This window comes from Tiliqua scincoides, chromosome 1, assembly GCF_035046505.1.
Source record: "Tiliqua scincoides isolate rTilSci1 chromosome 1, rTilSci1.hap2, whole genome shotgun sequence".
NCBI classification, from domain to species: Eukaryota; Metazoa; Chordata; class Lepidosauria; order Squamata; family Scincidae; genus Tiliqua; species Tiliqua scincoides.
Genome location: NC_089821.1, coordinates 232,567,327 through 232,594,168, shown reverse-complemented (window position 1 = coordinate 232,594,168; position 26,842 = coordinate 232,567,327). Strand labels below are relative to the sequence as shown.

Below are 26,842 nucleotides of genomic sequence, written 5' to 3'. Positions count from 1 at the left end.
TTTATGTTTTGCTCTTCAAAATGGATTCACTTGACACCTTTTGGGATTTGACACTCCTTTCCATTCAGACAAGTCTCCACTTTCCACAAATATTCTGCCTGTGCATATGGATGGGAGTGGCAAGCCTCAATGGCTACCGATCATTCAACATAATTCAAAGACACACTTTGGAGCTAAAGATCTATAAAATAAACCACCACAATCTCACCTGAACCATGAATATGACTTTTTCCATATCCTTTGCCTTCTTAGATCAATAGGAAGCAGCCACATTTATTGAATCTGGCAAACAACGCTTGAATTATTGGGCTTACAAAATAGAGTAGGAACCCAGTTGAAAAATGATTCAACAAAAAAAATTGGTACTGGTAAAAATAGGCCCAGGTCTCTCATTTCCTGAGGTAGGCTCAAATTGGACCTGGGCCTAATTTGAGTTTTGGACATAACCATGCTGGACAATGTTTGTAAGAAGCAGTACCAGTTCATAAATATTTTAAATCACCAATTTTTAAATGAAGTTTTGTTGAATCATTTTTCAGCTGAGTTTCTATCCTTTTTTGTATATTTTTGAGGCAGGCTACCTCTGATTGCCAGATGCAGGGGAGGGCACTAGGACGCAGGTTGTGTCTGTTGTATTGTGTGCTCCCTGGGGCATTTGGTGGGCCACTGTGAGATACAGGAAGCTGGACTAGATGGGCCTTTGGCCTGATCCAGTGGGGCTCTTATGTTCCGCTAGCCTTGTCATATTTGGTCTTTAGGAAGGGGGTTTCTCATCTTCATTCACCCTCCTTCTGTTCTCTTGCCTTGTTGTAAATAACCACTCTACAAACAGCTGGCCTGGACTTACCAGCAGTCTTGCAACATCTCTCATTTTTCCATTCCTCTTCTGCCTTGTTTTTCTTCAGTTCTCTATCTCCCTGCAGTTGGCTGGTTTAGCCTGAGACACACAAATGCATGGATAAACCACATCCTTTCTCAGTTCTGCAAAACCCCAGTAAGTCAAAACACAAAAATAAACAGAAAAATCAACCACTGGTTATCACCTTAGGTATTAAATAGTGAGTAAAGAGTCTAGCTTTTAAAGATGGTAGCACATTGGTTTTGGCAACACTTTTTCAAAACAGGGTCTTTTTTAAATTACAGGTGTGGGCCACTTAATGAAGGGGGATAAGTTATCTTTTCCCTGTTGTTATGCGATTGGGTCATTAAGCAAACATTCAGCCCAATCTAGTGCCTTTGTTGTATAATCATACACTCCTTGCCAGAAGCTAGCAGGCTGTACAGGCTACTGGAGATAGATTGCCTTTTCTTTGCATTAAGGGCCTCTTTGTTTTGTAAACAGACAATCTGCTGCAGATTATGGGAGTCCTGAATGCCTCATTAAGAGCCACTTTGTTCTGCTTTGACCACTGTCCTATATGTGATCTGTCACAAATTTTAAGTGGCGCATGCCTGTAATCGTTTACTCCACAGAGAGCTCAGAATGGTAAGGGTTTGAGGACAATGGAGTCTAGTGAAAACAAACAGTTTTAGAAAGAAAGCTATGAAGGAAAATTGTAGGCAGCGCTGTTAGATATTGGGAGGAACTGGAATGATATCGGACTGTGGAAAAGAGAAATCATTCCTTAATTATTATTTTAAAAAAATAAAAAATCTTTAAAAGATATGGAATGGCAAGGAGGAGTTCCAACCAACACAGTGTGAAGGAATGAGAACATGAAAGACAATATAAACATGGAAGAGTCATGTAGACTGTTCATACATGAAAGGATACGAAGGTCTTGTCATCTCACTGAAGTGGTATAATAATGTTAAAAATCTGATATATGTGGGACCTCTGAACCCCAGCTGCCTGGCAGTGAGACCAGGAATACAATGTAACAATCAGCGGTAGGAGGCTTGGCTTGGTGGGCAGAGCTCCAAAGCTTGTTTTTCCACACTCAGAAAAGCCCTTCCGTCCACCCTGAGCCTCTTACTGGCGTTTGCTGCATTGTATCTGGCTTCCCAACCCAGAAGTAAATGGCAATGATGTCATCGCCAGTTATTTCCAATGGTACTTCAAACCGTTGAGCCATGTGTGGTACAGAAGAAGGCAAATGTTGAGAAACACTGGTCTAGAGCAAATACAGCATTGAAGGACAATGAATGTAAGAGATGAGACAAGAAGGTAAGAGATGAAAAAAACAAGATAGAGAAAAGAGGAAACTATTAAAAACCCTGTCAGAATGTTGTGAGAAATGCAAGGAAAAAAAAAAGTTTAAAGGCATTGGGTACTTTGTGGAACTGTATAAATGATTAATATCCGCATCTATACTCACATTATGCCGAGTGATTTGACAATACATCATCCCAATTTGAACTGGCTTCCTGAAGGTTTAATTCTGCCTCTATATTTGCAATTTTTTTCCTGTCCATTGAGAACTAGCAGCCCAACCTTATGGTTTCCCCCACTATAGCATGCAGGGTTGTGCTGCATGTTATGCTGTTGGTGGGCAGAGTAGGAGGCTTGGGAGAGACAAGGGAAAGACCACAGGTGGATATAGCCATGTCCATCACATGTTTTGTCTGGTTTGGAGTGTCAGTGATACTATTGAACAAGAGTTCTGGGTGATTATGTGTCTTTCAATGGATGGAATTATAACCATCAAGTGGGTTTTGCAGTCCCTTTAATTCATTTGATCAAGTTCTATAAAATCTGCCTTCACATTGTATCAGTGGCAACGACTTTGATATTCTGGGATATTTCTGTGAAGGTGGATTTTATTTTGACAAAGAAGTCCTGGTGGAAAATTTTATTTCATTTTCAACTTCTTCACAATTTAGTTAGGCAACATGGTGGAGCTCAAGATTACCAGGGGCAGTGGGCTAAGGATGACTGTGGTCATAGAAAGGTAATAGAGGTAACCTTGGGAGATTTCCAAGACCCATGGGAGGCACCTGAATTTCATATGTGAGGTGGTGTTTCCAAGGTAGACCTTCAGGGGCTGCTTGTACCCATTCACAGCAGGATGGTTTCACATCATTAAGCTATCCAGAGAGTTGTGAGAAGGAGCAAGGTGGGAAAAATTATTTGCTGTTGATTGTAATCAACATTCTCTTTGGAGGGGCCTGTGAGGCTACAGGCTGTTTGACTAATTACTTTTTAATTTTTTCCCCAAAAGATTTTTCAGAAGTACTACAGTGAATGCGGAAAAACACCAGCAATAGGCAGGAACAGGGAAGGGCCTGGTGGAACCCATCAGCATTCTGTTTGCTTCTCTTAACTGAACTCATCAGATAACACCTGCATGGAGAAAGAAGGCCGAGACAGATAGTGCAATCCTAACTGGGAAACAGAACAATGGGGATGTATTTTTGACATAAGCCAAAGAAGTTTTTGACTATCTCAGAGAGACAGCTTGCTGGAGATCTATATCAAATATATATATAGGCCAAACTGATGCTGACTTTATTAACTCTGTTGAAACTTAACTGTTTTAATCTTTTCACTTCATTAGAGATATATGGATGTAAAAGGAAAGTTTATTCCTTTACCTAACAGAAAGTCTTTCAAAAATCTGTCTTTTGAAGCTGTTCTATGTTTTATGCCAAATAAGGTATTGAATTGAGGTGGTAAAATTCTGGAATCTACCCTATAAGGAAGACTTGTTTCCCTCCCCCCAACCCAAAGCACTCCTTGCATGTGCATGGCAGGCCTGCACTGTATCCAGAGCATGTTTCTGGCTGATCATGGGTCAGCCCAAGGCAAGGGGAGGCTTTTCCTCTTACCCCAGAGAGAGCCACAGCAGCCCCAATGGGGCTACTTGGATCTGCGCCACCTAAAGAGGTGGTGCAAATCTGAGCAGTCTGGGGCTGCCCAGAGTTGCCCAGGATTGGGGCTAGGATCCAGCATAAGTGCTGGATCTTGGCCCCACCTCCTACTCTCCACCTGCTTCCTACTGCCCCAAGAACGCCCACCACCCACCCTCCCCCTCTTCTGAAACACCCCCCTCCCGCCCTCTCTCCGCCCTCACCAAGCACCTCTCAGATTGCTATGCTGGTTGAGCTTGGCCAATGCAACTCACCTTTCCCTGGGGCCCGCATCGGTGCATGGAGGTCAGCACACCTATCTCCCCTTATGTGTGCTTGAAAGTGTTTTATGGCACTTTTGCGATGACATTGGGCTGGTGCAAGGGACTTGTGTTGTCCCAAAGACGCCTCTGGATTGCACCACAGGGAGTTTTTAATTAGTGTAGGCAACCAAAAATACAATGCCCAACGGCAGTTCGAAATGGTACAGTTCAGAGTTTTGCCACTTCAGGCGATCATCCCATTCTGGTTAACATGTAGAAGAGCTCTTAAATTATGAAGAACATACATAGAGGAAAGTCTGAGTTCTTCTAGGTTAGCAAGCAAATGTCATTTCTACTTGGAAACATGGACGCTTTCAGTGAAGTTCATTAACCATCTGAGCAAAAAGCATTGTGTCCTCAGTTCCTTAAGCCCCAGTTGAAAAACTGCTCACAAGAACCCTCAGAAACAGTGTGGGATGTGGCACAGGGGGGATAATGTGGGAGAGGAAATGGCCAAAAACCACATGGGGGGAGTCTCTGAGATTAGAGCTCTGGAGCTGCCAGAGGGAGAAGGGGACAGAGAAGATGCGTTGCACTCATGGTTTTCAGGATACAACCATTTCTTAAAAAATAAACTTGCAATCAAGTTATCTAATATGTTAAATGTTACAATTCACACTGTGTTTTCAAAAAACGTTCTCACCCTTGATTGTGAACATCCTTTATGGTTGAACGTAAACAATGGTGGTTGGTAGAGATAGATGCTCTGATCAATACTGGAATTTTAATAATCCGGAGCAGTCAAGTACCGTGAAGTGAGTGAAGCATAGTCAAGTGTCAGGATAAAGAAACAGTTAAGATTTTGTGGACAATGTGGGTAGAAGACAGCTGCTACTCAACATAACGGAAGGGAGCAAAGTTCATCCTTCTTCTTGAAAGGCAGGAACTTTGACTGGAAAAAGAAACATTGAACAGGTTCTGAAAGCTGCAGTTAAGAAACTGTTACATTTTTTGAAATCTGACTTGAATCGTTAGGTACAGGCTGTGACCCCAATAGGGAAACTCGGAGAGGAAAAAGAGAAACAACTGGAGCAAGGCAGTGGTCGCTATTCATTACATTCCCATGACTGCTCAAGAATGGATTTTGCTGTTTAAGCCCCACCCTCACCCATTTAGTCTTCTCCATTTCCAAAGAGGTAAGCAGTAGCATAGCTAGAGAGGGTCAAAGCACTATATTTTGCTTTGCACCTCACCACAGCATGCAAGCAGCCTCTCCTCCGCCCCTTATGAGCCGTTCTGGGCTGCTAGAACAAAATGGAGGAGATGCCTCCGTTTTGCTCTAGCAGCCTAGTATGACTCTGAAGGGGAGGGGAAGGGACCACTTGCACACTGTATTGAGGCGCTGTGTAGAACTTAATGCTTTGCACCCCCTCTAGCTACACTACTGCTGGGCAGAGTAAGCCAACAATCCTATCCAATTTTCCAGTGCCAGTGCAGCTGTGCCAATGGGGCATGCACTGCATCTTGTGGTGGGGCAGCAGTCACAGAGGCCTCCTTGAGGTATGGGAACATTTGTTCCCTTACCTTGGGGCTGCATTGTGACTGCACTGGTGCTCTCAAATTGGATAGGATTGGGCCTTTAGTCTGCTGAATGTATGTCCAAAACTGCTTTGCAAACGTTTGTGTGGGAAAGTGTTATAAATATTGTAAATATAACTTTAAAAAGATTATGCTAAGAACACCCACTGCGTGCAAGGTTTCTAAAGCAGGATAGTCTTGTCCAAAAGCAATCATTGTACAAAGTCTATGGACACTTCCTTGGTAGTTGGGCTGGCCCAAGACTTCCCAGCCCCTTAGGTGCCATGCCATATGCTATTCCCATTTACCTGGATATGTATGAGCTTCTGCATCTCCTGCTCCCTGGATTGGAAAAGGAAGAGGGGGTGGAGCAGGGAAGGCAGAGAAGCCCACATCTAGGTTCCTACTCTCATCTCCTCCATACCTCCCCTTCCCTTCCACTCCCTTTTTTTCCAATCCAGGGAGTGTGAGGAGCGGCGGCAGCAGCAGCAAAGAAAAGTGGACAGGAGGAGACTGGTCTGCCCTGCCCACACTAATCTTCTGCCTAAGGTGGCCACTGCAGTTGACCTCATGGATGAGCCAGCCCAGCTAGGCAGGCATTTCACCTGCTCTTGCCATCACTGTGGGGAGGAAACAGCTGCAAATCAGTTTGTATGTAGCCATAATAGCTGTTGAGATTTTGGCCCCAGATAACCAAATTTGCTAGTCCTACACTGCATCCCCAATTCATGAAAGCATTGTCTTGAGCCCTTCTCAGAAGGCTGGACATTTTGTAGACTGACAGAATGAATTTGGAGTGAGCAGTGAAGGAAAGATTCACTAGGTAGTTTTGCAGTAGTAACAGAAAATGCCTTGAGGCTTTGCTTTAGGGCGATACAGTGATTTGGGATAGATAATGGGTGAATACATCTTTCCAGGCAATTAATTTTGCTCTGATGTGGGATATGCATTCCAAGCTAACGGTGTCAGTGCAACGGAGGATTTACTGCTACAATTAGCTGGACAGTGCTGTGAGGGATCATGAGAGCAGGTGTGTGTGTTTGAAAAATGGTGAAGGAAGTGGTAACAATTTGTACAAATATTGTGTAAGAGTGACATTTTGTTGAATTGATTGGTTTTTGTGGGAATTGAATAGACCCTCAAACTATTCTGGGTTATTTTGTATGCATTTGTATCCAGTTTACTCTTAGCATAATGTATACACTGGTGACATGATATATACTGTGAGAAAATAAAATGAAGATCATTGTGGTGTTACTTAAGAATGTTTTTGAAATTGTCAACACAGATTAATGATTGCTATGCAAGCAATAAAATTGTGTTGATATTATGGGCTCAATGTAGATGAAAGCATTACTAACAGGGTAATCTATCCTTGCAGAATCCCATGAAGCAAGTGGTTCATTTTTGACTCAATCTTTTCCTGGGTCTATGGCAGTGGATATCAGGATCTGCTGCCATCAGTTATAGCAGTGTGAAAGGCATGCCAACATTGGGTACTCCAGAGCCATCAGTATAAATGGTTGAAAGCTCTTCATGCCTTTAGTCACTCAGAGCCCAATCCTATCCAACTTTCCAGCATTGATGCAACACAATGCAGCCCCAAAGTAAGGGAACAAATGTTCCCTTCTCTTGGAAAGGTCTCTGTGACTGCCTTCCCACCACAGGATGCAGCACATGCCCCATTGGCACGACTGCACCGGCACTGGAAAATTGGATAGGATTGGGCCCTCACTCAGGCCACACTGAGGCAGGTAACATCACATCAGGGGCAGGTCAAGGGAGGTTTGGGGAAGTTTCAAGGCAATTTGGGGGAGGAACCAGGGGTGAGAGGTAGTGGATCTTGGCAGCAGCAGCATGTGGAAGATCCTGTCCCTCTTTTCCCAGCTGGACCTGTCTCATGATACTCCTTGGATTTATGCCAGCAAATGACCTGTTAGGGGTCTGAGGAAACCCATTGATAACCAGGTAACCTACAGAGAGGTAAGTGTACCTATTTTTACTTTCCTCTCCCTGGCCATCTGGTCACACACACTCCCAACAGTATGCAGTGTGCACTCTATTGACAGTGCTGCATGCTATGAACTGGCAGGGGATATGTTTGGGCAGCCAGTCACACTGCACATCTATCAAGATAACCATGTAATTTGCATCTTGCAATAATGACAGTGTTTCCTAAATGCTAATAGTCTCCTAATTACTTTTGGGCTCAAGAGAGGTCCTAAGAACATAAGAACAGCCCCACTGGATCAGGCCATAGGCCCATCTAGTCCAGCTTCCTGTATCTCACAGCGGCCCACCAAATGCCCCAGAGAACACACCAGATAACAAGAGACCTCATCCTGGTGCACTCCCTTGCATCTGGCCTTCTGACATAGCCCATTTCTAAAATCAGGATGTTGCACATACACATCATGGCTTGTAACCCATAATGGATTTTTCCTCCAGAAACTTGTCCAATCCCCTTTTAAAGGTGTCCAGGCCAGACGCCATCACCACATCCTGCGGCAAGGAGTTCCACAGACCAACCACATGCTGAGTAAAGAAATATTTTCTTTTGTCTGTTCTAACTCTCCCAACACTCAATTTTAATGGATGTCCCCTGGTTCTGGTGTTATGTAAGAGTGTAAAGAGCATCCCTCTATCCACTCTATCCATCCCCTGCATAATTTTGTATGTCTCAATCATGTCCCCCTCAGGCGTCTCTTTTCTAGGCTGAAGAGGCCCAAACACCGTAGCCTTTCCTCATAAGGAAGGTGCCCCAGCCCCGTAATCATTTTAGTCGCTCTCTTTTGCACCTTTTCCATTTCTACTATGTCTTTTTTGAGATGCGGCGACCAAAACTGGACACAATACTCCAGGTGTGGCCTTACCATTGATTTGTACAACGGCATTATAATATTAGCCGTTTTGTTCTCAATACCTTTTCTAATGATCCCAAGCATAGAATTCTTCACTGCCACCGCACATTGGGTCGACCCTTTCATCGAGCTGTCCACCACCACCCCAAGATCTCTCTCCTGATCTGTCACAGACAGCTCAGAACCCATCAGCCTATATGTGAAGTTTTGATTTTTTGCCCCAATGTGCATGACCTTACACTTACTGACATTGAAGCGCATCTGCCATTTTGCTGCCCATTCTGCCAGTCTGGAGAGATCCTTCTGGAGCTCCTCACAATCACTTCTGGTCTTCACCACTCGTAAAAGTTTGGTGTCGTCTGAAGGAAGCTTCCTTGCCCTTTACAGCCTCTCTAACTTGGCTGGTTAGCCATGCAGGCACCCTCCTGGATTTAGTGGAACCCTTCTTTCTTTGTGGTATACACCTCTGCTGGGCCTCTATCACTGTTGTTTTAAGCAGTCTCCATGCACTCTGGAAAGATTGGACTCTTTTTACCTTCCCTTTCAACCTCCTTCTAACCAGCCTCCTCATTTGAGGGAAGTCCGCCAGGCGGAAGTCAGTGGTTTTAGTGAGAGATTTGCCCAGTATTCTTCCCCCGACGTGAATATTGAAACGGATCACAGCATGATCACTGTTTCTCAGTGCCTCTGTAACATTGACATCTCTAACCAGGTCCTGCGTATCGCACAATATTAAATCCAGAGTCACCTATCCTCTGGTGGGCTCCATGACTAGCTGCCCTAAGGCACAGTCATTTAGCATGTCAAGAAATCTGGTCTCCTTTTCGTGACCAGAACACAAACTGACCCAGTCTATTTGAGGATAATTGAGTCCCCCATGACTACAACCCTGTCCCTCCTTGTTACTTCCCTGATCTGTTTCCTCATTTCAAGGTCCCCTTCCGATTTCTGGTCTGGAGGACAATAGTACACCCCCAGTATTACATCACTCCTGAGGCCTGGTAATTTAACCCACAGAGATTTTACGGTGGAGTCAGACTCGCCTTCAATCTCTACTTTGCTGGATTCTATCCCTTCCTTAACATAAAGGGCCACCCCACCTCCAACACGCCCCTGCCTGTCCCTCCTGCAGAGTTTATAGCCCGGGATTGTGGTATCCCACTGATTCTCCGCATTCCACCAGGTTTCCGTTATGCCCACTATGTCAATGTTTTCCCTTGTCCCCAGTCATTCCAGTTCTCCCATCTTTGCTCGGAGACTTTGGGCATTTGCATAAAAGCATTTGTACATGGAATGCCCCAGGATGGGCTGCTTATTCACTCCTTTGTCCCCACATTCTCTCACTGTGCCAAACCATCTATCACATCCCATCACGCTACCATTCCCTATTTCTTCTCCTACTCTGCCTTTGTCTTGTTGTTCTCTAACCTCCCCATCCTCGTCCCATAGGGATGAGGAGTCCTGAACCGGATGCCCCTCGGCTCCTGTCGGCCTTCCTCCAGGGTTCAGCTAAAAGGCTGCTCTGCCACCTTTTTAATGTTATGCGCCAGCAGTCTGGTTTCATTCTGGTTCAAGTGAAGCCCGTCCCTCTTGTACAGGCCCCGCTTGTCCCAAAAAGTTCCCCAGTGCCTAATGAATCTAAACCCCTCCGACCTACACCACCGTCTCATCCACGCATTGAGACCCCTGATCTCTGCCTGCCTAGCTGGCCCTGCGCGTGGAACAGGTAGCACTTTAGAGAACGCTACCTTTGAGGTCCTGGCCTTCAGCTTCCTACCTAAAAGCCTAAATTTGGCCTCCAGGACCTCCCGGCTACACTTGCCCACGTTGTTGGTGCCGACATGCATCACAACTGCTACCTCCTCCCCAGCACTGTCTACCAGCCTGTCTAGATGGGAAGTGATGTCCACAACCTTCGCACCAGGCAGGCAAGTTGCCATGTGGTCCTCACATCTGTCGCAAACCCCCCTCTGTATGTTTCTAATAATCAAATCCCCTACTACAAGAAGCCCCCAATCCCCCTTCTGCCAAGGGGTATCCTGAGTGCATTCAGATATGGGCCCATCCCCTGGAGAAGGGGTCCCCTCCTAGGGGATTGTTTCCCTCCTCTCCAGGATGACGTCCTCCAGCCCCAAGTCTTCCCACCCGGGCAGCTGAGGAGCTGCACACCTGAGGTTGGGAAGAAGCCTGATTGTGCCCGGAAGTCTCCCCACGGTCCTTCTCTGCCTGCCCCTGCTTCTCCAGATCAGCCACCAAGGCTTTAAGGGAGTGGAGACCCTGGAGCTCCTTGCACCGAGGACACACCCATGACTTATGCCCCAGAGGCATATAGTCATACATGTGGCACTCCATGCAGGATAGCCCCCTCCCTGCTGCTGGCTGTCTGACTGCATAGCTATTTTTGTTGTTTTTATTTAGGGGTACTTACAAAACCCTACACTGGTTTGCTGCCCTCTTCTCAAGGGAAGAGAAGGGCAGTGTCTGGGGCCCTGGCCTCCTCGCCCTCCTGCTGAACTCTCGGTGCCTTACCTGGCACTTGTTCCCAGAGGCACTTGGGGTCCCAGAGGCCATGCACTCCTGCAGAGTACTTCTCTTCCTATTCTGGAAGTCATTAGAAAATTGTCTTATCTGGGCCAACCACCAGTGAAACATACGTTCCTCTGGCAATGACCACCTTACAGCATTTGTTAAAAAATACTCAAGCAGAGGATCGCAGCCCACCCACCTACACAGGTAGGATGGCAGGGAAGGTGGGATGGAATGGGGAAGGGTTGAATGAGGTGGTGATGGGGCAGAGGAAGGGCAGATTGAGTCCTGGAAGGGGCTTGGTTCATTCACTTTGGATATACCAATTTATAGTTTTGATCTTTGGTGGGTTTTTTTTTTCTCTTTCAGTAGTAGACCTCCATGTCATGTCTTCACATACCAAGCACTTTGTCAAGTGTGGTGGGAAGGACATCCTGAAATATATTCCAAGCTCCCTGGAGCCTAAAAAGCCAATCACACCATTCTCTTGAGTATGCCCATAGAAGAGATAGCAATATATAAGACGATAAGATATCAATAAGACTTTTTGATTGCAGGCATTCAGGTGGTCTGCTAATTATAACAGCTAAGAGCTTTTATTCAGCCCATAAACTAAAATGACTCCATTGACTACACCAAGATCCACTGCAAGAAAAATCTGCAGTTTTCATTCTAGTGACCCTAACGGTAAGTAAGCAACTGACCATACTGAAGGAATAGCGGTTCAAACAGAAGCAGCTTGATTTATATGGGCAGCTGAGGTTTGGGGAAAAAAAATGGAAAATAGAATTCTTCCTGTATAAGTTTTGCATACCAGTAACTATAACTACCATTTAACATTTATTTACCACCAACATGGTCATATGGTTAGTATGCGCAACAGCAAGCTCTTTGGTTTGGTGGAAAAATCTCTTTATTTTCTTTGACTAAAATTCATTGCTAAATCTTTGTTTTATTATTTTGAGAATATGCAATGACATATCATTTAGTATCTAATAATGCTTATTGGACCTAAAGGTCTGCCAACAGACTAAATGAAGCCAAAGAAAATATAGGAAGTGGAATAAACATCAAGAATATGAGGAAAGATCATTATGAGAAGGACAATGATTGTTCATAAGGATGAAATTTTATTGTGGAGATCAGTCTTTGTTATATTGTAGTAGAGATTTACTGAAAGAGGTGGGAATGGGAAGCTCTGGAAATGATCTGGAATCCAGCTGAACTTGACAGGTGTAAGACTGAAATAATGGATGGGTTTCATAATTTTCTTTCCACCATGAGCTGCTTCATACAGTGCTGTCAATCCTATTCCCCTAAGGCTGCAATCCTATCCACACTTACCTGGGAGTAAGCCACATTGGATATAATGGGACTTACTTCTGAGTAGACATGCAAAGGATTGGGCTCTCAGAAGTAAATCTTGTTATAGCCAGGCTTACTCCCAAGTATGCGTGGAAAGGATTGCAGCCCAAGTCACCCACTCTACCTCTTAGGGTTGCCAGTTCATTTTTCTTACATTGTTTCTTTGCCTTTAACAATGACATATTAGCTCAATTAGCTTCAATTTCATTGAAACTACATTGCAATTTTAGGAAAAGATGCCACTTGTTGAACTTCTGACTCTCATGCAGCTTCTAGCTAATTATCAGGAAAAAAAGGGAAAAAACAAACTGCCAACCCAACCTGTAGTGAAGTCCATTCAGTTTTTACCCAAAACACGAGCCTGAATTGGCACATCAAAACTATGAGACTTTGGTGGATCAATACAGTGACTGATGCTGTATCAACTTATCAACAATTGGAAACCATTTATTGACTTCCTATGCATGAAGGGGAAAATGGATCTAATGAATTCTAGATTTGATGAGTAGATAATTGACATATAGATATATATTTTCTGTGGATAAAATGTATTTTAGACAAAACCAATAGACTGTTTAAGGTACGATACCAAATATGCAATTTGTTTTTGTAGAAGAGCAAAGAAATTTCAATTCAGAACTCCACACTTGCCACACAACTTTCAATACTTGTTTTCATTTTCATTTCAATTTCTAACTTTCTGAGTTTGTATTTATTAATTTATGGTGTTTTAAAATAAAATTATAATTAAAAAAATACAGTGTTTGATGCTCTCTACTTGGCACTCTGATTATTTCTGCACCACATGTTCAGCCCACAAGTTAGTTAGTTAGTTAGTATGACTATGAACAACTCTGCCAATACAGGACCACATCATCAAGTCAGCTTCAGTGCAGATCCATCCAACTCACATTGCCAACATGTCAATATAGTCCTACAAAAAGCTCCTTAGTCTGCACCTGTGCCCCTCTTTTGCACATTGCCATAACCACTTTGTTGCTTTTTGGCACTTGTGCACACACCCCCAGATTTTAATAATTCTCTAGTATTCACAGAGGACAGGTGTCTTCTGTCAATCATCTTCTGACTGAGAGGAACAGCCTGCCCTCAGAGACTTCTGACAGAATTTCATCAGGTTGCTAATGATGGGAATTCCCAGATGGGTGAGAAAGCCAGACAGAGGGAGATGAAATTGCAAACTGCAGCAAATGTTGTTGCAAATCTCTCGGGGAAATATACCTGTCACAGGCATGAACATATGGGCACTGTCCTTCTGGAGAATATATTGTCAGGCACACCCTACTTCTCTGAATGGTGAGATGTGGCTGGTGCTGAAGGGTTCTATTTCCTTTGGGTAGCAAAGCACTGGAGACTCAAAGTGTCTTTGCAATACAGTACAGGGTATTTGTTTTATTGACATGTATGCAAGCAGAGCTAATTCTTGGAAGGAAGCAGATTCCTCAAAAATATGCTGAGGCTGTGGGTCCTGCACCAGATTCCCAGAGAGCCACTGTTTCTGCTCCTCAAAGCTGCACCCCAGTCAGACAAATCCCCCACTCTCTGCATATCTCATTCTGCAAAACTGGTTTCAAATAAGAGCTTTACACACATCAACGTTGTCTAAGAAATTCCTGCCATACTTGCTCCTGATCTCCGCATATCTTAAACATGTGCACAGACCCCACTGGAGCTGTACAGCTATTGAGCTGAAAGTGTAGAAGAATTGCCACATATTCATTGCCAAGTTTCTTGAAATGCGGTACAGTTTTTCTTCCTCTTGCTCCTTTTCAGAAGGCTGAAGTGCCCCTCAAAGCTGTCCCCTGCCAGTCAGAAGATTAAAGTTCCCATTTTTGCCTGGCCCAAGGTGTCCACATTTGGTCCCTGTTGCGCATATGCAACGTTGGGCAGAAATGGCTTTCAAGAGTCCCTGGCAGCTCATCAGACTCTTGCTCTCGGTGGTCCAAAGCAGGACAGGGAATGCCACTTGTGCAACTTTTCAGCACCATGGAGAGGGGCGACGCTCTCAGCACCATGGAGAGGGACTGCAGAAGGCGGCGCAAGAGCCTTGGACCTGGAGAGAACCTCACGGCCAAGGAAGGTGGTGGTGGTGACGTGAGAGGGTTCCCTGAAGCAGCAGCAGCAGCAGCCTCCTCTCCCGCCACGTCTTCCCTAAGGATGCTTGCGCAAAGGCAGTAAGTTGTGGAGAGGGAACCTCTGGCAGCCGAGAGAGGCTGGGGAGGGGGAAGGGGCGGGAAGTGGGTTTGGGTGAAGGCTGCTCCAACTTTTTCTCCATAGGTGGGGGCAGGGGAGGGGCGGGGCGGGGCGGCGAGGGAGGAAGGGAGGGACGCAGCCTTCCTTTCACTGCGCCAACCTGCAGGCTGGCGGCATCCACGGAGGGGGGAGAGGCTGCGCGCCCCTCACTGCCAGCCAGCCGCCGCCGCCCCCCCCCCGTGCGCCCCTCCCCGCCTGCGCGCGCGAGGATGTGTGGCTGGCCGGGTCTGGCTGCCTGCGGTCGCGTGGACCCCGCTGCAAGGCGCTGCCGCAAGAAACGGTCCTGCTGCGCTCAGCTCTCCACGGACTGCAGCTCGGCGGGGGCAACAAGCGGTCTGCTGCTGGCACTTGGGCGCCTGGTTCTCCCTGAGCGCCTCCCGCCCCTGCCTTAGGCGGCTGCCCGCAGCTCTCCCTCCTCCTCCTCCCCGGCCCTTTGTTTCTGACCCCAGCCCACTCCCCTCCTCCCGGTTCCTCCCTGGTCCCCACCGCCTGGACTCTGCCTTGTCATGTCAAGATGGAAGGCAGGAGCGAGTGGCTCGCCGCCTCGTCCCAGCGCGAGGGCTTCGAGCAGATGAAGCTGAAGAGCAGACCCCGCGAGCCCTCGCCCAGCCTGACCCGAGTGGGCTCCAAGTTCTACAGTGCCGTCAAGCAGCAGGACTACAGTGCCAGCGTCTGGTTGAGCAGGAAAGACAAATTGGAGCACGTAAGTCGCTCTTTGCTTTCTCCCCTTAAAGCCTGCCGCCTCGGGCGTCACAACAACCCTGCAAGGTAGAGCGTGCGAAATGCTGCCCCTGTTGGCAGATGGAGAGCTGAGGTGGAGCAACAACTTCCTTCCCCACTCTGAGAGTTCTTGGCCAAGGGAGCAGGGATTTGCACTCAGGACTCCATGGCGCAGGTCCAATGTGAGATCCACATTGGGTCTCTGCATGGGCTGCTCCAAGCTAAGGCTTCCCTCTGAATAGAATACCTCAAGAGGAATGACCATGTGTGGTATTTTCTTAGGCAAGAGAGGAAACTGTTGGGTGGCCCCTGAGACTAGAGTCCTATGCATTGCACATTGACCTGGGAGTGTGTCCCCTTGGGACTAACATCCCAGGCTTGATCCTATGCATTGCACATTGATTAGAGTCCTATGCGTTGCACATTGACTTGGGAGTGTGTCCTCCTGGGACTAACATCCCAGGCTTGATCTGTAATAGTGGTGGAATGAGGTTCCAGTCCAGTCCCAGGCATGTCTACTCAGAAGTAAGTCCCATTGTTTTCAATGAGACTTACTCCCAGGAAAGAACAGACAGAACTGCAGCCTCTTTTTAGCAAAAGCACAAAACATGGATGTTCTGAATTCCCTTAAATTGACCCACTGGAATTGTGATCATGCTTTATGTCTCCCCCAGTATTGCATATGTGCAGTTGCTTGGGCCCCCCACTTCATGAACATCTACCTACTGCAGAGCAATGTCACATTCCCAAAATACTTGTTCATGAATGGGACAGATTCAGCTCATGGCTGGGAAGTTAGGGTATCTTTCTGTAATCTTGCGGAATTCTCCTCCAGCTCAAACCTGTTTGGAATCACACTGTGATAAAGGCATCAGTGTTTGCAGATTTTGCATTCTATATTTTAATCAGGAGGTGGAACTGCTCTGTATTCTGGGCATGCTTTTCTTTCCCATTCTGTATGTGGAATTTTAAGACACCATCAATTCAATACATGTTAACTAAGTGGTTTTGGGACTGGGAAAGAACTGAAGCTGTGGCTGGCGATGAATATTTTATGGGGATTTTTAAGGTACTTGGAAGTATTCTTGTGGTTCAGATGTTTCAGAGCAATGGGCTATCTTTTTCTTGTCCTTATGTAATTGGTAGCACTGAGGAACTGGATGAATGGCATTCTAGGAGAGAATTTTCTGAATACAGCACTGGCTGAAGTCTGTACTTACTTACACATGTGTAATGTTGCAACATAACATCATGTAGCCCCAAGCATGAAGTTTGTTGCATGCAAGAGTATTGTTGGATTTAGTAATGCAGCAGGCTCGCTTAAGACGGCTACACATGGCTCAAAATGGACTTGGTGACATAGAAGGACATTGTTCTTTATATAAAATTTACCAAAGAAATGTAACAGAATAACAGAAGCCCTTTGAAGGAAATAATTGTGTCCAAATAAAATATCTTTTTGTTGCATGCAAATTATTGGCTCCTTCCAATATATTGAATCAGTGCCAAGTGATGTAATCTAAGGCATAGTCAAAGATACAGCAGTACAATAACTGAAAGGCAGAAAGTATCACATTCCCCATCTACAATGCTACAAAACACTTATATATTTTCTATTTATCTGTGTGAGGCAACTAAAGGAAAGAGGTGAACATTTATTAAAATAGACAGAGTTCATTACTGTATTTAGGTTGCAATTGTAGTAATAAATAAGATTAGAAAACTGATCACCTGGACCAAGTGACATTCTTAGAAGATGATTACAGAAGCACTTTTTCTGAGCTCTGTTATTACCACACATGTCATTACATTACAAATATTGCACACTTGATGCAACAAAGCTTCTCAACAGTAGCTTGTGAGCCCAAAAGAAAGGCAGGTAGCTTTGCTTTAGTAGGCTTGAAGTTGAAATATCTAAAGATAAGTTTTTGGAACACTGGTTTTTGTTTGAAGCACCTGTATGTTCACTTGAGAACCCTCCTGTAACATACTCCTGCTACTGTTCTTTCTACAATCATCAGTAAATAGCTAGAGATAATCGCAACACAGATCTGGTATCTGCGAACTGAAGTTGCCAAACAGGCTAATTAAAACCAAGTCTGTGACATCACCGAGCAGGTTGTTATGACTTTTATTATTTTATTTCTTTGTCATCATCACCGGCTGTATCCTTGGGTTCTGGAACCAGACAGCAACCTATATGAAGAATGAAAGAACAGAATGACAAGGTTTTGCAGTACTTCTGGGAAATGCCTACTCTCAGGCTTCAATGAGAGAATACTAGTTAGAAGATAAGTGGAGAATTCTTTGATATAGGCTGCAATCCTGTGCACACTCAGGACCAAATCCTATCCAACTTTCCAGCCCTGGTGTAGCCGTGCCAATGGGGTGTGCGCTGCACCCTATGGTGGGAGGGTAGTTACGGAGGCCTCCACAAGGTAAGGGAATATTTGTACCCTTGCCTTGGGGCTGCATTGCAGCTGCACCAGTGCTAGAAAGTTGGATAGGATTGGGTCCTCACTTGGGAGTCTCCCAGTGAATTAACATTAATAAACACTCATAGACTTGGCTTGTCATATGGTTGTGTTTGTTGACTAGATAACTGTCTAGTGAAGCCTGTGTGATGGCAATAGCCATGTGAGCTCATTGGGACTAAATTTCAGCCCAGTCATATGCATACTTATTCAGGGAGACTTACTGCTAGGAAATTATGCATAGGATTCTAGCCATGGTTTAATTCCACATATTCTGTTTTCAGCTAGTTTAAAAATTGTACTGAAATGTAGAGAAGGCGTATGTAAAGGTCCTTTAGCCACAATGTGAAGAGTGTATCTAGTGCAGATTGATGTGCTATTTGTTGGAATTAAACCCTGATAAGATTATGATCATCTGCTAACTTTATATCAACTGTAAGAGTTGATATAAACTCAGCGGATGATAAGACAGTCATATTTAATATAAATATAAGATTTATTTTAAAGAAAGTCATATTGGAAATAAATGTATGAATACGAAGCCAGTGAATAACAGTAATTTAATGCATTTCCAGAAGTGTACAATATGTGGTGAACAACTGGCACTGAGCTATGAGTTCAATGTCATACCCACATGGACCAGCAGTGAAGCCTTTTTCAAAGGCCCACCCTGATAGGGCAGTGTGACTTGACAAGAGGGCGGGTCTAGCTCCTTGCATAACAGGACTCTCCTACCTTCAGTTGGGGGAAGACACCAGAGAGGGAAGATCTCAGCACACTCTGTCACCCATTGAATCACTCATTCATCAATGAAAGCGGCAGAGGATATAACTGCTGAACAGAATCTCCCCACAGCAGTGACAGGAGAGGTAAGAGATATCCTCGGATACCTGAGGTATGGATTATTGATTGCTATATCCTGAATTTATTAGAAATATGAAAAATTATTAAGATCTTTATACACAAAAATGTCCCAAGACTTTAGGTATCCCTGGAGCAAACCACAGCATGGGCCACTGAGGGTTTGGGACACCCATTTTTTTGTTTCCCACAATTTCCTATGTGGCATGGGGTCAGGAAGGAATCTTGTGGGGGTGGTTTGTGCCCCTGTGACAACAAGGCCACAACAGCTTTGTAGTGAAATTACTAGTGGATTATTGCTTAATATTAGCAAAAAAGGTGTTTGCATTTGATGAAGTTATTCACTTGCTTTCAAGAACAGTGACTTAACTTTCTCATATAGTAGGATTTTACAAGCTTTTAGAGAGTTAGTAGTTCCACGCTCTTCTTTCTCTTTGCCCTATGGACCTGGATTATATGTGCAGAGGAGTGAAGCCCTCCTATTAATTTAGGAATATCATTATAGTGCTCATGAGGCTTAAGCTTCCCTATTTTTATGCAGATATAACCTGGTAGGGACAAACAGGGTGTAAGGAAACAGTGGCAAGAGAGGAACATTGCTTTCATTTCCTACTTGTTGGCTTTCCAGAGGCCTCTGGTTAGCTATTGTAGGAAACATGATACTGGACTACATGGATCTTTGGCCTGATTCAGTAGCGCTCTTATGTTATGTTGTGATAGATATATTAGTACATTTCAAACAAGGATGGCCAACCAATGCCACTGCTTGATGCCACCCCAATAGAGGGGGAAAAAAGTAGCTTACTTACCTATATGATCCTCTTGGTGAAACAAGAGATACAGGTCAGGTGGAGGGCTCCTAGCAAGCACTGCATTTTCTGTTCTACTGAAAGGGACAGCAAGGAAGGAACCAGGTCTGTGGCTGCTTTCCCTCACTTCTTCCTTGTATGGTTCCTTTAAGTTAACCTTTAAATGGACTGTGAGAGGAAGGAACAAGGGGAAGGGGTAATTAAATGGCTTGCTGCTGCCTGTGCAGTTTTTTTTGGGCAGAGGCAGCAGTGAGCTGGTACACTCTGCTTAGTCCTTCCTCATGCAGTTCTTTTAAAGGAACTGAACAAGGAAGGGGAGGGAACAAACTGGGTCACCACTGCCTGTGTGGTTTTTATGGTGCATACAGTGGCGAGCCAGTTCACTCCCCTCCTTCCTCCAACTGCATGAAAAAGGAGCAAGGGGAGGACATAGTGAAGCAGATGATCCTTTTCTTGCTTGCTTGAAATGAGGGGAAAACAGAACAATGAAGTTCACATCTGCAGTAAGGAAAGCAGCAGCAGACTTTGGGTGAAACCAGTGACCTTGCTAGGGTGTGAGAGGCCAGCGCGTCACCCCCCTCCCATGCAGTGGGCGGGGCAACATCACAGGTGGTGGGCATGGTGTTGTACCATCACTCCGTCCCCACTGGTTTTTTGGCTGTACCTATTGATAGAACAAAGATAGAACACATTCTGTATGAAATTATGCATTGATTGATATATAACATGATGGTATTATTCTTCCAAATTGTGATTTTGGTCACTAGTGGTGTCACCCCCCAGGGTGTCAACTTACTAACACCTTATTGCAGCAGTTCTCAAACTTTTAGCACTGGACCCACTTTTTAGAATGACAGTTTGTCCAAGACCCACCACAAATGATGTCATGGTGGAAGTGATATCATCAGGCAAATTAAAAAAAAAGTATAAATAATTAAAGTAAAACAAATAATTAAATAAGCAGAAGCCAGCCCTAGTCCACCAAGTGAATTTCCTCTGTAGCCTGCCTACAATAACACCCCCGCCTCCGAAACCAGTAAAATTTTCAGCACTACCCAGTGCTCTGTTCAGTTTAAGAACTTCTGTTTAAACCAGATCACTGTCAGGATCCACCTGGCTTTGCAAGTCTCAAGAAAGTTCACCTTATCAGCTGAAGCCTCTGTTTTGATCCTTTTGGGGGGGGGGGGACTGCCTTCTGGAGCACTTGTTTAGCTGCAGGTGCATAGGATCAGGACTATTCTGGTAGCCTTGCACTCTACTTCACCTGATCTTCCACACCAGCCAAGGCACTTTTGCTACTGTGAGGCTTCGTTTTGCTTTCCATAGGGCTCAATACACTCATCTGCTTGGAGGGAGGGACTTCCTTCTCAGATGTTTTTGAGGGCTGCATTTATTGGATCGGGACCATTCTGATGTCGTTGGATTCCTCTCAGCCTGCCCTTTCCGACGGACTAAGGCACATTCGCCTACTCACAAGCAAACACGCAATGTGGCTCACTTTCATTATCCATAGGGCTCCATGCATTTTTTGTTCTCCTGTTTTTGGCCATAACTTTTGATAGAAAGATTATATTTCCCTCTGGTGTTTTGCATTGCATTCTGCTGGAAATTCCACAACCAATGGTATATAACATGACAGTATTACTCCTAACCACTGCGATTTTAGCGCGTCATCCCCCTGTGTACGTCACCCGATGCAACCCGTACCCCCCGCAGCCCCCTAGCAACACCACTGGGTGAAACCACCACTTCCTTGACCCCTGCTATTTGCTGCCGATTCAAGCTACATCAGGCAATATCATGGTTAAGTCGGCCCTGATTTCAGATGGTAAAAACCAGGGATGGGAAAACCCAGTGTGGCTTGATGCAAATCAAGCCACAGCCCCCATGACTTGAGAATGAGTCGTAACAGGGGAGCTTTCCTAGTCTCCAAGTCACCCTTTAGTAACTCTAAAGGACTCGAGTTGAGTTGCACCCCCTTTTAAAAAGTCCATTGTGGAAAAAATGGGGCTGCTGCCGGGTGGGTGGGTGGGTGTAGGAGTTCTCTTTACTCACACCCCTGCTGTCCCCACCCATCCTTAAACAGGGCAGGAGGTGTTGGAGGGATGGCAAGAGAGCCGGTACAGAAGCTGCAAGAGGGAGGAGCATCATGTGCAGCAGCTGCAAAGCTTACCAGGACAACCTGATTCTTGCCAGCTCTACTCAGAAGTAGTCCCACTGAAGCTGGTTATGCAATGAGGGTTCCTCCATCCAAGTAACAACAACACTTTTCACAGTAGTCAAGCAGTCAAAAATGTGATTGCTATGAATTGCCTCCTCCTCATCCCTGGGGTTCTGCAGCCAATCTTAAGGCAAGAAATCCCCCTTGGCTCCTCCTCCTGCTCTCCCTCAGCCAATGAAAATATAAGAATGCCCATCCTTTGTCCAGTGATCATCCATTCCTTCCTATTAGAATTTGGAAAAGAGGGCCCAGTCCCACCTCCCCCCTTCATTGCAAACATTAATCCTTTCCTGCCTCTCGACTGGAACTTTCCTGCTGCTTGCCTGGTCAGAATACTGGCCCTACAAGGTTTTCCATGCTGCAAATATAGTAAGCAAGCACACCCAGACACAGGCAGACTTAAGTCAGCATGTGTGGGGACGAGTGCCAAGTTAGGAGGGCTCTGACAAGTCTTTTTCAGAGTCTTCCACACATGCAACTCATGAGTCGTCAAGTCATCCAAAATCACTAATTTCTGGAGACTCAAGTTCGAATCACTGACACAAGTTCCCAACCCTGGTAGAAACTTTCAGTATTTCAGAATCTTGACTTAAGTTCAACAAAGTAAATATCTTTTACTGGTTTTGTTGAAATTATGTTGAGACAAGGTGTTCAGTTACATGGAATGGACTACTTATGAAAATGGAGAAGAGTACACTTGCGGCACAATTCTATGTGCTGCCCACTGATTGGGACTTACTCCCGGGTAAATCTGTATAAGATTACAGCTTGAGTTGTTAAGATTAGGATGATTTCTTGACTTTCAGGCTATAACTTGGCCATTAATATATCATTTACAATATATTTACTGAATTGTGGAATCAATATTTATTTAGCAGAAATACTTGAAAATCTAGTATGGTTAAGGTATAGAAAATTGTATCAATGTGTTTGTTTACACACACACAGACAGACACAGACACACACATGCGCACACACACTGTTTAGGCTGCAGTCCTAAAGGAGCTCAATTGAACAAAAGCTCCACTGAACAAAATGAGATTTGCTACTGGGTAAACATATATAGGATTGTGGTGTTAGTGATTTGAAGTTGTCTTTTCTTGAAGGCTAAAGGTATATTTGATACTAAATAATCAAGAAATAAAACTAATAGTCCATAAAAGAACATTATGATTTTTTACCTTACGGAAATCATCATAGCAATGACACACAGCGGTGAAATGAATTCCTTTCACCTGTATACAGTATGACAGCCTGATCCTAGCTAGGTTGCAGAGGCCTTGCTGCTGGAGCCTGCTGTGCCATCCAGAGCCAGTAAGCCACTGCTGGGGGTGGAGGTGAGTGGAATGGGGTAAGAATAAGCAGATCAGGGATTGGAGCCTTGGGGAACATCAGGGATTGGACTCTTGGCCTTTTCCGCCAAAATCCTGACCACCATTTCCCCCTCAAAACATTCCCTTGGGCCTGCTCAGACTTGGCACCAGAAAAATAGCTGGTGCAGATCTGAGTTGATCCATTGGAGACCATGTGAGCACAGAGTAGAGTAAAGTAAAAAAGTCTTTTACTTACCTTTCTGCCCCTGCATTGTTTCCAAATGTCCCCAGGACGTAGTGGAGCCTACCCTGGTGCTACTGTGCTTTACCAGCATCATCTAGTTAGAATTGGGCCCCTAGTCTTCAATGTTAATAATTTAGATGCGGTCAATTTGGAGCTATGCCAGATACCTGAGAATTAAAGCTATGTGGGGTAGCAATGCAGGTGCAGATCATGACTTGACAGATTTAAGGCTAATTGATTGGATGGGACCAAAAAGGGCATTAGCTTTATAAGTGAGCTGATAGAGGTGTGGTTGTGACTGCAGTGCAGTGAGATGCTTTGCCAGTTGAACACCGATCCTGCATGGCAGGACTTTGAGAACTTACAACCCAATCCTATCCACACTTTCCTGGGAGTAAGCCCCATTGGCATCTACTCAGAAGTGAAAACGAGTAATTGTTTTCTGCTGCCTTTAAAATGTATGTATCTCTCTCACGGTTTGGAACCCTTCCTTTAGAATTCCAGCATGTGGGGTGGAGGGATTTCCTCTTACTTACTAACGTGGGAAAGCTTTAATAAACATTTTAAGTAAATAGCTGGAGTGCGTGCTTATTGGTTGACCAGAGGGAATTGGGCTACCCCAAGGAACCATTGGAAGGTTTGGGTAAATTACCTGATGACCTGGTGATCCCACTGCTTCTGCCTGTAGTTGGAGCCCTGGGGCGGAGAGGTGCAAACCGGCAGGGGGAAGTGGGCACGCTTGACAGTTTGCCAGATGGACAATGTTGTAAACAGGTGGATAAGCTTGGGAACTGTGTAAACTGCAGTCCTTATTGGCTGGGAGACCCTGGATGTCCTTGGTCCCTTTGAGGTAACAACATTACATGCTCAGGCATATTCCAACTGTCCACTGCAGTGGTTGATTTCACCCCATTGCCAGTAAGTATACCCTGGCTTCTCAAGTGATGAGGAACAGAGCAGCAGCCACAGTAATCCATCCTCCCTTCTGGAGCTGATTATTCTAAAATGGCAAGATACCTCACTCCCAGTGCAGCAAAAGGGGTCAGGACATCTGGGAAGCCTCACAGCTGCTACTGCTGCCACCACTGCTTCATTCTCAGCTGCCCAAATGTTAAAGGAAGCAGCCAGGCTGTCAAGGTGATGGCAGCACAGAACAGTGCCCCCCTCCCCCACATAGCACCTCCATAGCACTTTGCGGTTCATGCAACTTCCTGCCGTTTGTTCCCACCCAGCACATTGAAACAAACAAGCTGGATGGAACATGCCAGAACTCAAGGCTGTGGACTATATGGATTTCAGTTTGATCCAGCAGGGATTTTCTGACGTTCTTGGTTTATATTTCATTTTTCTGTGTGTTCCTTTCCTGCTTTACTTAAGCAGCTATCTTTAGTACTCTTATTTGGTTTAATACAGTTGAAAGTGTTGCATTGGTAAGGGACTGAGTTATATCTTTTTTCTAATTCTTGGTGTGCACCCTGAAGGTCTTCTGGATTAGGAAAGGCAGTATAAGGTTCTTCTGGGCCAGGCTGATACAGAGGAGTAGTATTTTAGAGCAGAAGGGGTTAGAGTGCTGATGCAGAATAAGAGAAGAGGAAGTTGGAAGCTTATTTTCTTTGGGACTCAAACTAGATTACATGATTCTGGGGCGGGCACAAAGTGTAGGATGAGAGTAGGAGTGCCAGCAGTATAAGTGGAAACTTTCCATCCTTGGAAAATGAAAAGTTGTATGAAATGTTGTAGTAAGTCGTATAGTTCCTTTTAATTACTATGAGTAGTAGATGGCATATTTAAGGATTTGTCAAGAAGAAATAGATATGTCTGGGGTCCAACTCACCTGAAGTGGCTGACAAGCTGCAAGACCGCCCTGTGAACTCTGCTGCAGTTGCTGACCATGCTGTGGCAGTCCCAGTTGGGGGTTGCTGGCCTTGGCCTTTGTGTGGCAAGGCCCTCTGGGGCATGCCTCAGTGGCTGATGCTGGAAGGCCCAGGCAATCTGGTCGACATCTGCTCCCATAAGATGATGCAGCTGGAGGTCAATCCCAGAGGGCCCTCAACACACCTCCCCCAGAAGATGCTGAGGAACACAACTGGGTAGGGAGAGCTGAGGAGGGTGAGACAGGGGTGAGGGACCGGGGCAAGGGGGGAACTCCTTTTGGGAAGGCCAGAAGACTGGAAGGGGCACTTTCTGCAGGAAGCACTGGAATATACGTATAAACACTTGGCAGGCTGATGAGAAGGCTCAGTAGGAGAGCAGCAGCTGGGCAGAGCAGGGTCTCTGACAGCAGTGACCCAGCCCATCTACCAAGGGCCTGGGAGGAGGAACCTGGGTGTGGTAAACACCTTCCCAGCCCACCAACTACCATCGACCTTGCCAGACTCTCAGCCACCCCTGCCAGGGCCAGACCCTACCCCAGAAGTGTACAAATAATTAATATTAGATCTAATTTTCACTGCCATATTAATGATTAAAAATAGAAAGATTTCAAAGCCGTTGTTGGATGAGTGGTAGGAAAGTGTTTGGAATATGATTAGTATGGTGAAACTAATGCACCTTACACTGCATGAGGGAAAGAAGTGTAAATATTTCCAGGGGTCACATCATCAGGCAGCTGACAAGGGTCAGACAGATCCACTACGATCTCTGAGACCAACACTGTGCCTATTGTGCAGTGTTTCTCAAACTGTGGGTTGGGACCCACTAGGTGGGCCGCGAGCCCATTTCAGGTGGGTTCCCATTCATTTCAATATTTTATTTTTAATATATTAGACTTGATGCTACCATGGGGTGTGACTGCATTTGGGGAAAGGTTACAGACCTGTACTTTTAACAAGCTACTACAGGTCCAGCCTATTTATACACGGATTTTTTATACATGGATTTGACTCAACATGAATGGCCCCTGCAAATGAGAAGGAATGTGCTGATCCCTGGAGAAGGGGAAAATACCCTTTAAAATCAGTTTAAAAAACTGAACAGTCCTTTAACAATAGCCTCCTTAATGAGAGAGAGAGAGAGAGAGAGAGGGCAGCTGGCTGACAATCCATCAATCCCCCTCTCTCCAGCGGACCCCTCCCTTTCCCACCAGCAGGTGAAAGAAAGGTGATCATTTTGCATTGGTGGAGGGAGGGGCTGAGTGAAGCGCTGATGGATTGTCATCTTAATGACTCTATCTTAACATCACAAAGGTCAGTAAGGCTGTTTTTAAATCACCAGAGCAAAGAAACTTTGTTTTTTAAATTGATTTGCTATAGTGTGTTTTTTGCCATCCACGTGAGTGCTTGGAACAGAACCCATGCAAATAATTAGTCTCCACCTATATGTATATTCTTTTAACAATCATAGTAGATGGGATTTACTCCTGGGTTAGTGTGGGTGGGATTACAGCCTAGGATTGTTAAAACTGTTCCTGCTTGATTATGTCACTTCCGGTCATGACATTACTTCTGGTGGGTCCTGACAGATTCTCATTCTTAAAAGTGGGTCCTGGAGCTAAATGTGTGAGAACCACTGCAGTGTGATGCTGGCAAGATTACTTTCACCCCAATCC

The 26,842-nt window shown here is 45.1% G+C and overlaps 1 protein-coding gene across 1 annotated transcript in view; it reads left to right on the top strand.

The window, feature by feature from the left end:
• Positions 1–15,167: 15,167 nt before the first annotated feature.
• PLD5 (phospholipase D family member 5) overlaps positions 15,168–26,842 on the top strand; it is a 101,762-nt gene continuing 90,087 nt past the window's right edge. Inside the window, exon 1 of the mRNA XM_066611485.1 lies at positions 15,168–15,356. Coding sequence (XP_066467582.1) covers positions 15,168–15,356 — 189 coding nt within the window. The remainder of the gene's footprint in view (positions 15,357–26,842) is intronic.